This window comes from Eulemur rufifrons, chromosome 29 (genome assembly GCF_041146395.1).
Source record: "Eulemur rufifrons isolate Redbay chromosome 29, OSU_ERuf_1, whole genome shotgun sequence".
NCBI lineage: Eukaryota > Metazoa > Chordata > Mammalia > Primates > Lemuridae > Eulemur > Eulemur rufifrons.
Genome location: NC_091011.1, coordinates 24,726,970 through 24,740,013, shown reverse-complemented (window position 1 = coordinate 24,740,013; position 13,044 = coordinate 24,726,970). Strand labels below are relative to the sequence as shown.

Here is a 13,044-nt window from a genome sequence, read left to right as displayed (position 1 = left end):
GAAAACTGAAAGCAAAAGCTCTTTGGGGTTTGGACTTCCCTTTCTGAGAGGGTCACTAACTGGAACACGGGGTCAATCACCTCTCCTACCCACCAGCCTCTGGAAGCAGGGGTCATAAGGAATATGCATTTTTTAGAGCAATGAAACTCTAAAATTCTTCATGATGTGACAATTAGAGTACCTGAATGTATTTAATGACAGTGAACTTAATGCACTTAATTTACAAATGGTTAAAATGAGCGGGTGTGGTGATGTGCACCTGTAGTCCCAGCTATTCAGGAGGCTGAGGTAGGAGGATTATTGGCAGCTGCAGTACGCTGTAATCATGTCTGGGAACAGCCACTGCTTTCCAGCCTGGGCAACATAGTGAGATCCTCATCTTAGGAAAAAAAGAAGTTAAAATGGTAAATTTTGTATTATATATATTTTACCACCATTTAAAAAATAATTTAAGAAAATTAGAGTGCCTAGGCTGTCCGGAGATACAGGGGGTACGTGGGAGTGAACATTTTATTTTGCTGACTTGGTAAGGCCTCAAAAAGTTGTACTGAAATACTCTGGAATGTACAGAAAATTGGCCTTCCTTAGCTCCTCTGGAAACGGTTTCACACATCCCCAGGCCACCAGATGCTCAGCTAATTGAGGTCACAGTGTGGCTGACAGTTCTTCACTGTCACAGGGAATATCCACCACTCAGTGAGGAAGAAGCCCGTAGCTAGCACCTCTACTAACCCGCAGATTAATGTCCCAATCACACCCCTGCCCCTGGGGTGGACACAACAGGAATTGCAGTCACAGAGTGTCAACAATGGAAGGGACCTTTAAGGGTCATTCAGTTCAGCTGTCACTCTCAGGCTTCACTCCTGTTTGTGAGATTTCCGCCCTCCACTCTTTGGACACCTCCAGTGACAAGGGACGCCATATGTTCCTTGACTCCCTAGGCTAACTTTGAGCAGAAACCTGGTTCCCTAAAATTTCCAACCATTGTTTTCATTTCCATCCTTCGGTAAATGGAAACACATTTGCATTAAAGAATCTATTTTTCTCCCCTGAGGAAAGTCTAATTATTTTTTCTGTGTGATTTTAGTATTAAGTGTACTTGATTTAGTCTCCTTCTTTGAAAAGTGTTAATTTTCCACTAAATGGAAAATATTATTAATCAGGCACACCCTTCCTGGACTAAAGTAGAAATTTAGCTATATTTACTTCCTAATGGGATACCCTGGAGATGAAAATGTCAGAACTCAGTTCAGGTATTGAAATGATGTTCCTTTAAGACACGGTGGCAGGCCAGCGGAGGACACTGTGGGAGCAAGTCAGTCGTTGGTGTGTCATATAAAATCTTTGGCTGTCTTCTGCACCTGCCCAAAGGCCTCACCCTGCTGTGAGGGGAGACCTGGAACTCCAGCCATGTAGAATCTCGACCAGGTTAACCAGGAAGAGATGTGCTGGGTGTTAGCTCAAATATGCAGCTGGAGCATTCTGATTATGGTTACAAGCTAGAGCCCCAGGAAGACCTGCCATATTTGAGAACGTTGCCTTTAAAACTAATTCTGTTTGTTTTTTCTTATTACCCAAACGAGTCATGTGTATTGTATAAAATTTAGAGAGAAAAAAAGTCATAGATAGCCTGAGTTAATCATTTGGCATATTATATACCCTTTCAGTATTTTTCTGTGTATATATTACTATGCATATTTATTGCCTTAAAAATGTACATGATTAGTGGCAGTTGGAGTGTTTGCAAAAGTGGAAGTATTGGGTAATTTTGTTTGGAAATGATCTACCGTGACAATGTAGTTCTCTTGGCCTGGAACATCTTTTTTTATTTTTTTTGAGACAAGAGTCTCACTCTGTCACCCCAACTACAGTGCAGTGGCATCATCATAGCTCACTGCAACCTCAAACTCCTGGGCTCAAGCGATACTCCTGCCTCGGCCTCCTGAGTAGCTGGGACGACAAGCACGCGCCACCATGCCCGGCTAACTTTTTCTATTTTTATTAGAGACGGGGTCTCACTCTTGATCAGGTTGGTCTCCAACTCCTGACCTCAAGCGATCCTCCTGCTTTGGCCTCCCAGAGTGTTAGGATTACAGGCGTGAGCCACTGTGCAGGGCCCTGGAACATCTATAGAAGGCACAGCTTTGGATAACTGTTTGGTATGCTTGAGTTCAAGGCCCCGGAGTACATTGCTTACCATGCACCAAACCACAGACTTTTGAAATCAGTAGTTCTTCAAAGAAACGCTAAACAATCCATTTGAAAGAGAAGTGCAGCTTTGTCTATGACTTAGACTGCCTTTTTCAGACTTCTAATTCTGTTGCTTTCCTTTCTTTTAGATGGAGAGACAAATGTCAGTGAACTCCAGCATCATGGGGATGCAAGGTCCAAACCTCAGTAACCCCTGTGCTTCTCCCCAAGTCCAGCCAATGCACTCAGAAGCCAAAATGGTAAATAACAGTTATCATCCTTTCATTATTGCATGACTTTTTCTTTTGACTTCTACTCAGACTCCAGCATTTTGGTTAAGCCCAATGGAGGGCTCTGTCTTTATTTTGGTGAATAGGTCTTTCTATGAAAAGGCAGCACAGAGATTGGCTCTCTCTTTGAGGATATTTGTTATAGACCCTTGGCGTCAGATAATCATGTAATAAGCATTGGATCATCGTGTGGTGTTAATAAAAGGGACATTTAGAAGTTTTAGGAGATCCATAGGAGGTGGGGTAAGATATGCCCAAGTATGTGTGAATATTTATTCATCATGTGAAACAACAAAAATAATCCAGAGCTTCTTTTTCTTCAAGGTAGTTTCAATGCTACTATTCCTGTCCCCATAGCCATTAAAACAGATATTTGATTCTTGAATACACACTGTTGTGAAAATACTTTGTGTTTTTTGTTATATTTGTCAGATGTGATGCTGATTTGAAAGTATGACAGCCTTATTTTCTTGCAACCTTCATTGAAATGCACAGCTTCAGGTGACAACCTTCAGTGACTTTTAACATATGGTATCTGTGTGCTGTAAGATCAGTCTTTCCAATCATAGTGATAGATTTATGCATCTGTATTTTACTAAACATTAGTAAAAGCAATACGTGCCCATCTTTACAATATAAAGTTAACTTGCTGGTTATATTTAGTGGAGTTACTTGAAGTAGGTCACTCAGTTTTCATACAGTTAAATTCTGACACCACAATTAGTAAGGTATCAGATGACTGCAGAATATACTACAGCACATTTCTTAGCATCTGATATTGGATAAGGATGGCTTTTGCTAGAAGTTGGAGATTCATCTGTTCTGCTGACTGGCAGCATTAGAGACTGTGTCTGATGGTTGGTATGAGGATGTTGTTGACAGTTCTGAAAGTTAGCCATCAATTCCTGTGCAGGGGTGGAGTCAGACCCAGTGACTTCCTTTTCAAGAGGTGTTTTTTTTTTTTTTTTTTTTTTTTTTTTTTTATGCTTGCTTTGGTCACTTTCTCTTGGAAACTTCACTCATTTGACTTGCAATTTCTTGACCCAACGAATCAACTGAACTCCCAGTGTTGGCTACCTTGGGCAAATAAAATCTGTGGTCAAGAGAGCTCTCTTTGCTGTGCCACAATCCCTGTGACGTGCCAAATGGCACCAGCAGCTGCAGCAAAGCTCGTTAAATCTTTTTGGAATCGGCTAATATTTTTGCAACTCAAGCTCTGCAGAGCCAAACCAAATACTTGCTGGCAGAATAAAGTTCAAACTGGCATCTGTTTTGGAGACCAAAGTAATGCCATTTACCTTTTTTTTTAAAAAAAAAAAAAAAAAAAAAGAAAGAAAGAAAGAAAGGAAGGAAGAAAGAAAGGCAAAGAAAAAAATGAACTGTGAGGGCACTTAAGAAAAGAACAAAATTAAGTTCTTCGTGTATATGTATAAGGGCTCTGGTCTGGATCTGAGACAGTCCCTCAGATGGATTACTTCTGAATCTTACTTGCTTGAGAGTCTGTACCCTTTTGAGAGATCTTTCAGATAAATGTTAGGTGGATTCTAAAACATCATTCCAAGTCAAATTTTTCTGCCAATTGATTTTCACTGGATTTTATGTCACCACTTGACTCAGAAGTGTCCTACCTCTTTTCTTGCTGGCAAAGATAGAAAATGCATCCAAAAGCAGTACAGGTTTATAAGCATTTATATGCATGAAATAAATCATATGATATGGCAAATTAATTGTGAATAATGTTAGCTGGAAACAAAGGGAGTTGGTCTGAACTTATAAAAATCGTTTTACCCCCCAGAATGTTTGTTGAGTTAAATTTACTGAGCAGGCACATCCCTCTGCTGACTCATGTTCTGCGGGAATGACTATTTCCAGGCCCGTGGTGTCTGCACTAATGAACTCCATCACAGACTCAGGGCTCAGGGAATACAGCTATTCCCTCTGCCCCGAGCTCTCACCCCATCCCTGTTATTGCCAATATGTTAATCCAAAGGCAAAAATGGTAGTAGTATTGGCCACTCATGTTTGGAAGAATAGCATTTAGCTTGGAAAAGTGTTAAGTAAGTGAATTTGAGCATGTCACTCAGCATTTCTGTTCTTATTCCACTTACTTTATTTACTGGAGAAACCAGTTCTTGCTTCTACTAACCATATAGTATTTTCTAGCAGCTTTGGGCTGTTCAGATGAAAAGTTTTTATGAAATACAAAGTAGCGAAGGGAAAAAAAAAAAAAAAAAACCCTTCCCTGATTTTAATGTCAGCCAGAGCCTCCCCAGGTTTCTCTGAACTATGGGCTTTGTTGTTCTATGCCTAATTTTCTTCCTGTGTAAGACTGGAATGGATTCCAGATTTCGACTCAGACTCTTGTTTCACTGTTTTCAAGGACTTTTCCAAAGGTCACACACGGGCTATTGTGATGAATGCACTCTGCAGGGTGTGTTCTCAGAGCACACAGGTAACCAGAGAGCTACAAGGGAGGTGTTGCCCACACCAAAACACTGCAGACTTATTCTCCTGGGGACAGTGGTGGCAGAGTGTCCATTTCAAACTCCCTATTGGCCACTAACAAAAGCCATCATCCTGAATCTCTGGTGAAACTTGGAGGTCTTGGAAGTGAACAAAAGCTTAAGACAGGATTGCTTTAAATGTGCAACATTGTTAGAAACTCTCTGACTAGTGATTGCCCATTAGAATGCATCTTTTTACTTGCCCCAGATAGGTAATTTCTACTGTGAGAGAGAGCAAAATGGGTGTCCTTAACCAGCCCTGCTGTCCATTAATCTGGAACATCCTAAATCAAGAAGCACATGTGCTAATCTTTTGATTTAATGTATATTAGTATCAATGAACTGTAGCCACATCTGTCTAAGCTAGTTTTATCATGATCCTGACTGATTATAATTTAGTTTTCTGGATTCTTTTTCTGAAGAACTAAGCCAACAGACATATGGTTTCACGATTATACAAGTGCACAGGCGCATATTGGGTTTCGTTTGGAGGGGGTCGGAGCGGACTCAGAGCCCTGAGAGCCTTCCATCTTCCTAACCACCCAAAATAATAGGCCCTTCCTTCCAGATTCCTGAGATCAGTGTATGTCTTGGACGAAAGTGAGGTCTGCTAGAAAGAAATTCACTGGATACCTGGTGGACGTTGTTAACATTCACGGGGAAAGGGAGGAAGAGAGGGAGAAAGGCAGACTGAAAAGGGAAAAGGGAGAAAGAAGGAGACAGAGGGCCGGGGAAGTGCAGGCTGCACTGGGCCACATTACCAGTCTCCGCAGCATGTGGTGACTCTGTAGTGATGTGGTCATGGTGTTCTCAGACTTACATAGATTTGTCTTCATTTCTATTTGTGGGAAGGAGACCAATTCTATCTAGCTTTGCAAGAAGTTTCTGTTTGGGTTTAGAAGCTAAATAAGTGGCTGGGGACTTGTCCATACACCTGTCTGGTGTCTCACTAAGATGCAGTGACTACTACTATAAAGAAACTATTAAAATGAAAGATGGCATATAAACAACTATTCGGGCAGGGCTCTGGCCGCTCCACTCAGATTTCACCTGATATTTGGACAGGGTTAGTGGAGGCTAGAGAGTATTGATACTAGGAAGAAGGTACGTACTGCTCTGACCTGATTTTGTCCTCAGGACAGCACTGTGATAGAGGTATTGTCCCAATTTTATAGCTGAGGCAACTGAGGCTACAATAGGTTCAAAACTCCCCCAGTGACATATCACTTAGCAAAGACTAGAGTTTTAGACTCCAATGACAAAGCTTTTTGATGATAACATTGATGTTTTGGGTAAAAATATTATGTGGTTACCAGATGTCAGTAACCAGCAGGTTAAATGAAATTCTTTTGGGTTAATTGATATTTATATGCAAATGGGAGACAAGGATGGCAAAGATAGTTTAGACCTCCAGATAACCTGGAAAAGAGGTGGAGTAGTTGGTAGTACTACCTCTTGGTTTAACCTGAGCTCTGTCATCTCACCAACTGGTCCAGCCTCACTGCCTCTTTATCCAAACACATTTTTGTCTTGACCTTTCTTATGTTACATGTGTGTCTCCCTTACTTGATTAATTGGAAGCTCCTTGAAGATAATCCATGCATCTTGTAAGCTCCTTGTCCTGCAAGAGAACCCATGAGTGAGAACTGAATTTAATTGAGTTGAATTGAAATAACGGGAAGGAACGGAACCCTAGTAATGGAGACGAGGGTGGGATGGAATAGGTGGGGCTGAGAAGGAGAGAATAAAACCAGTCAAATCAGCCTGGAAAGAGTAGCTGACTATATTCGATTTCTTGAAAAGATACCTAGAAACAACATCCATCATATTTTTTCCTTGATACAAAAAGCAGTATGTCTGTTCCTGAGAAAATAGAAGTTGGAATATCATTGCCTTCCTTGGAACTAAAAACAATCAATACTAAATGCTGTTTCTTCCACGGTGACAAAGTAGTCACGCTGTATTGTGGTCATTGATTGCCAATGCCTTGTCTGTAGTTATGTGTGCAGTTCATTGAATAGATACATCACTACATGCACTAATGAATGAATGAATGAATGAAGGCCTTTTAGAAATGGAGGCTACTTAGTGAATACCTTGTCCAAATCCCTCTTTTCACAAGTGAGGACACCAAGGCCCACTAAAGACTTAGGGAGATCAAGCCATCATTTCCACACAAAGCTGGACCTTGAACTTGGGCCTTCACATTTCGACTCAGAGTTGTACTTTTCCTGGCAGCTGTCCTGCTACATTCCTAATAGTGCTGCTGCCGCCTCACGGCTTCCTCCTCACAGACCGGCAGACGAGAGCTAGGGAGGTAGAGTGAGCAATCCTTGGTTACGTATCCACTTTGTTTTGAATGTCAACCTGGGCGTATTTGTGTTTGCCTTTCCCCTCCCTAATTATCGAGCTGGATAACTGTTTGCCTGCGGTGCCCCTTGGCCACCCACTGTCCAACAGATAAATCACAGAGGAGCCTGGCTCTAGATGGAGTTGCCTAGAAAGTTCGTACACATGAAAGGACAGTCTCCAGGTAACATCTCTCTGGCACTCTTGAGAAAGGCAGTGCTTCGATTTGCCTATTTGCTTTTATCATGCCCAGTTTCACTTCCTAAAAGTTCAGGAAGAAAAAGCAGTGAACGAGTAGGCTGTCTGCTGCTCAGAAGCTTTGTGGCCAGCAAACGCTGTTGACTTTAAACAAGTGCTCATTAACTTTTGCATCGTGCTAGCAGCCATGTGTCTCTGTAGCCAGTGATCAAAACACGACAGTGGACTGAACTAAGGTGACCAACTTTTTCAGAATCATCCTCCCTCGCTGCTGTGAAAGCCACTGTCCAATATGCAGATGAATAGGAATTGCATAAGATTCCATGACAACAAGAGCAACAATAACAATCTGCACTCTCTCTTACATGGATGACATGTCTCATTTTAAAGGCAATTTGCCTTCTTAACATACAATGGTAAAAAATAGTAATTGTCAACATGAATTAAGCACTTATGAGTGTGGTAGGAGCACCTTGCGATATATTCTCAATTAATCTTTGCAACAATCTGATGAAGTAGATACTAGTCTTCATCTTGTTTTACAAATGAATAAACTGAGAGGTTGGGTGCCTTGTGGAAGAACACACAGCTGGTAAAATACAGTGTGGGATGTGAACCCAGGCATTGGGCCCTTAACCATAGTGTTTCACCTACAGTAAGAATGATCATCCTGAGTTTGTATCAATAGAGCACTTTATGGATTGGAAAATGCTGCCATATGCATTGTCTCGTTGTAGCGTCATAGCAACCTCGTAGGGTCCACAGAAAATATTACTGTCCTCATTTTATAGACCCAGAGAAGTTAAGTGACTTTTCCAGCATCACTCAGTGGCATAACTAGGCCCTGGGCCCAGGTCTTCTTTGCTTTTTGTCCTGTTTCTACTACATTATATGCTGTTGCTGGTGTTCCCATGGTAACTTACTCTGAATAAAAGCAGGCCTTTAGAAAAACAAAGCTCAGTGGCATAAAGTAAGATGAGGCTCAAATTAATAGCTCGGGCCCAGCCACCTCTTGGCTTATACCTATTAAATTCTCTAGGCGTCATCAACTAAATACCGGAGAGAAGCTTTCTCTATATTTCTTTCTGGCCAAGTGCTGAATTTGAGTTAGCTATTACTAAGGCAACAACGTTGAGACTGGCACTTTGAGAGCTAATAGAAGCCCCAGCTCTTTTCTGTCAGCTGAAAGTATGACCTTTCAAATGCCATCCCCACGTTGCCCATTTAAGCTATAGAAAGTTTAATTTAGGAATATATCATGTCATTTTTAATAAAATGTAAATGACTAGATTATGAGATCATTGATAAGACCAACCATTTATTTATATTTCTACAGCAAAGAATAAGTTCCTACAGAGCTTATATTCCATGTGCTGATCAGAACCCCAAATACATGAGATTATACGTTTGATTATATTCGTCTTAGAAACAACAATTTGGAGAGTATCAATTGCCTATGAATCACCAAATTCCAAAGCAGGAAAGGAATGCAGGGATGACTGTAGCAAAATCCTTTCCTTGGAGGATTTCAAGTTAATAGCTTGTCTAAGATCACAAAGCTAGTGAGTAGAAGATGGAGGATTAGAACCCAGATTCCTGATTTTCAAGCGTGTTGCACTTCACTCTCCATGTGCTAATCGGGACGTGACAGGGAAGGCCGTCAGCCGGTTGCTGTGACAGTGAACTGTCTAGGGGGTATCTCTTCAAGCATTTTCTGCCAAGTTTGGTTATGGAGGCAAAGTATATGGGGGGAAAAGGGGTCAGTTAGCTTTTCCTTTCTGCGTCAACTGGGAATTGAAGCTAAACATCAGATTTCCCGAAGGACTGGGCCCAATTCTCTCTGATTCTTCCTGAGACTTGGTGATCCTGACATGAGAACTCCAAGCTATTCTTATGTGCCAGCCAGTGTCTAAGTACATGCCAAGTATTTCATCCTTTGGCACCTAGTACTAACTGCCTTGATTTTTTGCCTGCCACCAACCAAAATTCCCATGTCCCATCACTGTTTTCTCTGGGCCCTCATAGATCTTACTCGGGCTTTCGGAGCTCTGTGTGGTGCCGGGTGTGGAGTGGTGACCGAGTTCCCTGCTCACATGAGCAAAGGGAGATTGAAATGCCTTTTTCCATTCGATCTCTTCTCTGGGCTCTACCCTCTCCACCCTCACAACCGGCTCCTTGTACACACACTCACACACTCTCCTAGGACTGATTGTCTTCACAGTTTTCTTGCTTTCTCCTTCTGCCAGTATCCACCCTGTTTTAGTAACCATAGCAATAGGTGAAATACGATCCCAATATTTGCTCACTGCCTCTGTCATCCAGCCCAGCACGCGCATTGTTGGGTCTTGTTTTTATGTTTGTTTAATGATCCCAGGCCTGAAGTCTAAGACGCATCTGCTCAAGGAAACTGCACATGGTCTGGGGCAGAACACCCCCACCCCACCCCCGCCGACTCCAGACGAAGTTTGCAGGCATGTCTTTCTTATGTATTCGTGTACGTGTGTGCACACGTGTAGCCCTGTCTGCTTTGGAACATTGTGCAAATAAGTTCAGCTGTGTCAGAAAAGCCAGGGGAAAAAAAAAAGGGGGGAAATTTAACAATCTTGTTACAAGGAAGTTTTGCTTTGCAGAGATATATTTTGGTCTTTTTCTTGGAATATATGTAGCTTACACTTTCCAAGTTTTTTGCCAGCACAGCTAATAACGAAAGTTTGCTTTGCACTTTGGGTTGATGACTGTGCCTTGATTTAGCTTTTTATGTGGGAAGTACAGAAGATCTGTGAGAAAATTCAAGCCTTGAGGGGCAGAGAAGGTGGGGCATTTGGGTACACAGAGGAAGCAATGTTTTCCTAAAGGTTTAGGATTTTCTTAAAAAATAAAAGAGAGAATTCAATCTTCAAGTCTAAAAGTAACAAAGAGTACATTTTCCCTGTTGATATCCTCCTAAAATTGTCTTTTTATCACCTGTTAGCTTGAAAACTAACACCATCTAGCTGGATAGTGCTATATGATTATTGTATTGTCTTAATATGAGTAAGAGGAATCGTTAGGTTCTCAGAGTAGTTAAGTCCCAGACAATAAAGGCATACATCAATTATTTTTATTTCGAAACTGTATATGCAGTCACCAGAACAGAAGACCTGTTCACAGAGGATGGGACTTTCATCTAACCGTGGCCTTGCGTTTCAGAGATTAAAAGTGCAACCAGAGAGGCAAGTCAGTAGCCTTGACTTCAGTATACAGCCAGGATCTGCAGTGTAAAGAGCTCACCTGGATAGAATTTCAGGGTTGGCAAAGTGTTTCACTTGTATCCTTTCCTGGAACATCCCTCTCCCTTTCATCCCCACCACCCCTGCTGCCCGAACAGGAACATGCCACACCCATATTTCTGGCCTTAGTCTGGTCCCAAGTCCCTTCCAGCCTGTTCTCCACTCATCTCTGCACACCATGATCACTCTCCAGAAGCCCCTCCCAGGAAGCTAGCATTTTTCTGAGAGCTTCTTGCTCTCTCTGGCTGCCTCTCCCATCCAATTGCCTTTGCATACATCCCCCTTTGCCTCTGCAAACTCCACTCCTCCTTTTTGCAAGACTCAGCTCAAATGCACCTTCCTGTGAAGTCTTCTCACCTTCCCCAGGAGACGGGAGCCACACCTTCTGCTGGGGTCAACTCCACTTGCACCTTGTTTGTTTCTTCCTCATCGAGCTTCATCATGTTGTCATTGCCTGTGTGCCTGCCTCCCTGCCAGCCTGGGGACTCCTTGAGAGCAGAGGCCAGTTTGATTCGGCTCCATCCGTGTCCCCAGTTTGGCATCTCTCCAGTGAGCGCTGGGTGCCAATGAAATGTTTGTTGATAGAATGACGGAAGAAGTCTGATAAAACTAATTTAGATGGAGCTGTTACCGTGATTTAATATGTCATCCCACGTTGTGGGCTGTTTGTTTTTTTAAAGTTCTAGGGAGAAGATAAGACTTAAGTTAAATGATTTATTCACTAATGGTAGAATATAAGGACCCACGATATGTGGATGGGAGAGAGATGTTTGAGCAAGTGTAAATTCTTCCCACAATTTCCCAGATCTCTGCATTGGTACCTGGGAGCTCTGCCAGCCGTGGTCAAGTGCAGCTCTGTGGAGAAGTGCTGCATGAGAACTTTGAGCCCTTTGGGCCTGAAGTGTGGCACCACCTGAAGGTGAGGTGGCCTTATATCAAATGCTTTGACACTTCAGTATTGAAATCCTCTTGCTGCAGACCCAAGACTTCAGTACTTCAAAAAAAAAACAAACAAAAAAAAACATAAGTTCATGGATTCCAATGCAGTTTTGGTTATAATTTATAGCAGCAAACTTTTGGGGCTATCCTAAAAGGAAAATTTTCTTTGTCTTTTTTCTCTGTTTATATATGTAATATATCAAAATTGGGTTCATACTAAATATACTGTTTATATCCTGCTTTTTAAAATTTCATATTATACTGTGAGCATTTTCTCCTACCATTGTCTTTTAAAAACATTTTAATAATTGTATTAATATAATTTATCTTGTGGGTATCACATAAAAATTTAACTATTCCCTTATTTCTATTTCTGGATATTCAATTTTTTTCCCCCACTAGCAATAGCCATTTGGTTATAAAAATAAAACAGACCAAAAAACTGATCTGAAACTATTTAATTACATCTTTAATTATTTCCTTAGGATAGATTTTAAGAATTAGAATTAAAAGACCAAAGGGAATAAACCTAGAATTAAAAGACCAAAGGGAAAATCTTTTAAAGATTTGGTATATATACTGCCAAATTTCTTAAAATTCATACCAAATTTTATTCATTCCTGTAATATAGGAGGATGTTCATCTTACAGATTTTCAGAAGTATTAAGCATTATCATTTTTTAAAAAAATCTCTGCCAATTTTTATTTGCGTTTCATACATTAGGAGCACTGTTGGACATCTTTTTCTGTATTTGCTGGCCTCTTGATTTTCTTCTTTGATAAATCTCTGTATTTTAAGGCAGCTTTTCTTAACTGGAGTCAGTACCAGAACCCAGGGCACTGATCATAAGGCAGATTGTCCTCCCCCTACTGCATTTTTCAAATTCTTAATTAATCAGCTCTGCCCCCTTACTTTCCTAATTATACGTTTGTTCTCTAAGACTAAATGCATACCGTAAAACATGGTTAGTAGTTTTTCTGGCTTTTTGTGGATTTGTTTGTTTGTTTTACATCACTCTTGCTTGGAAGCAGTGTTTTAAGTTTTTTTTTTCCCCCAACCTTAAGCTTTCTGATTTTTATAGCTATTTCATTTATTTATTACAAAAATATTGGCTTCCCTAGGAATATTAATATGGCTCTTCTACATTTTCTATGTTTACCTAACCAAACCTTTGTTTATTTAAGTATCTATTTAAGTATCTTAAGTAAACCAAAGGTATGTGTTTGTGTCATTTACAATTTTCTGAGGTAGAATTATATAGATCCTACTCTTACCCTGTTTATAACACACCAACCTCTGACCAT

The 13,044-nt window shown here is 40.9% G+C and overlaps 1 protein-coding gene across 1 annotated transcript in view; it reads left to right on the top strand.

Moving 5' to 3' along the window:
* Positions 1 to 13,044, top strand: part of CREB5 (cAMP responsive element binding protein 5) — a 312,329-nt gene that overhangs the window by 220,900 nt on the left and 78,385 nt on the right. Inside the window, exon 6 of the mRNA XM_069462072.1 lies at positions 2,340 to 2,450. Coding sequence (XP_069318173.1) covers positions 2,340 to 2,450 — 111 coding nt within the window. The remainder of the gene's footprint in view (positions 1 to 2,339; positions 2,451 to 13,044) is intronic.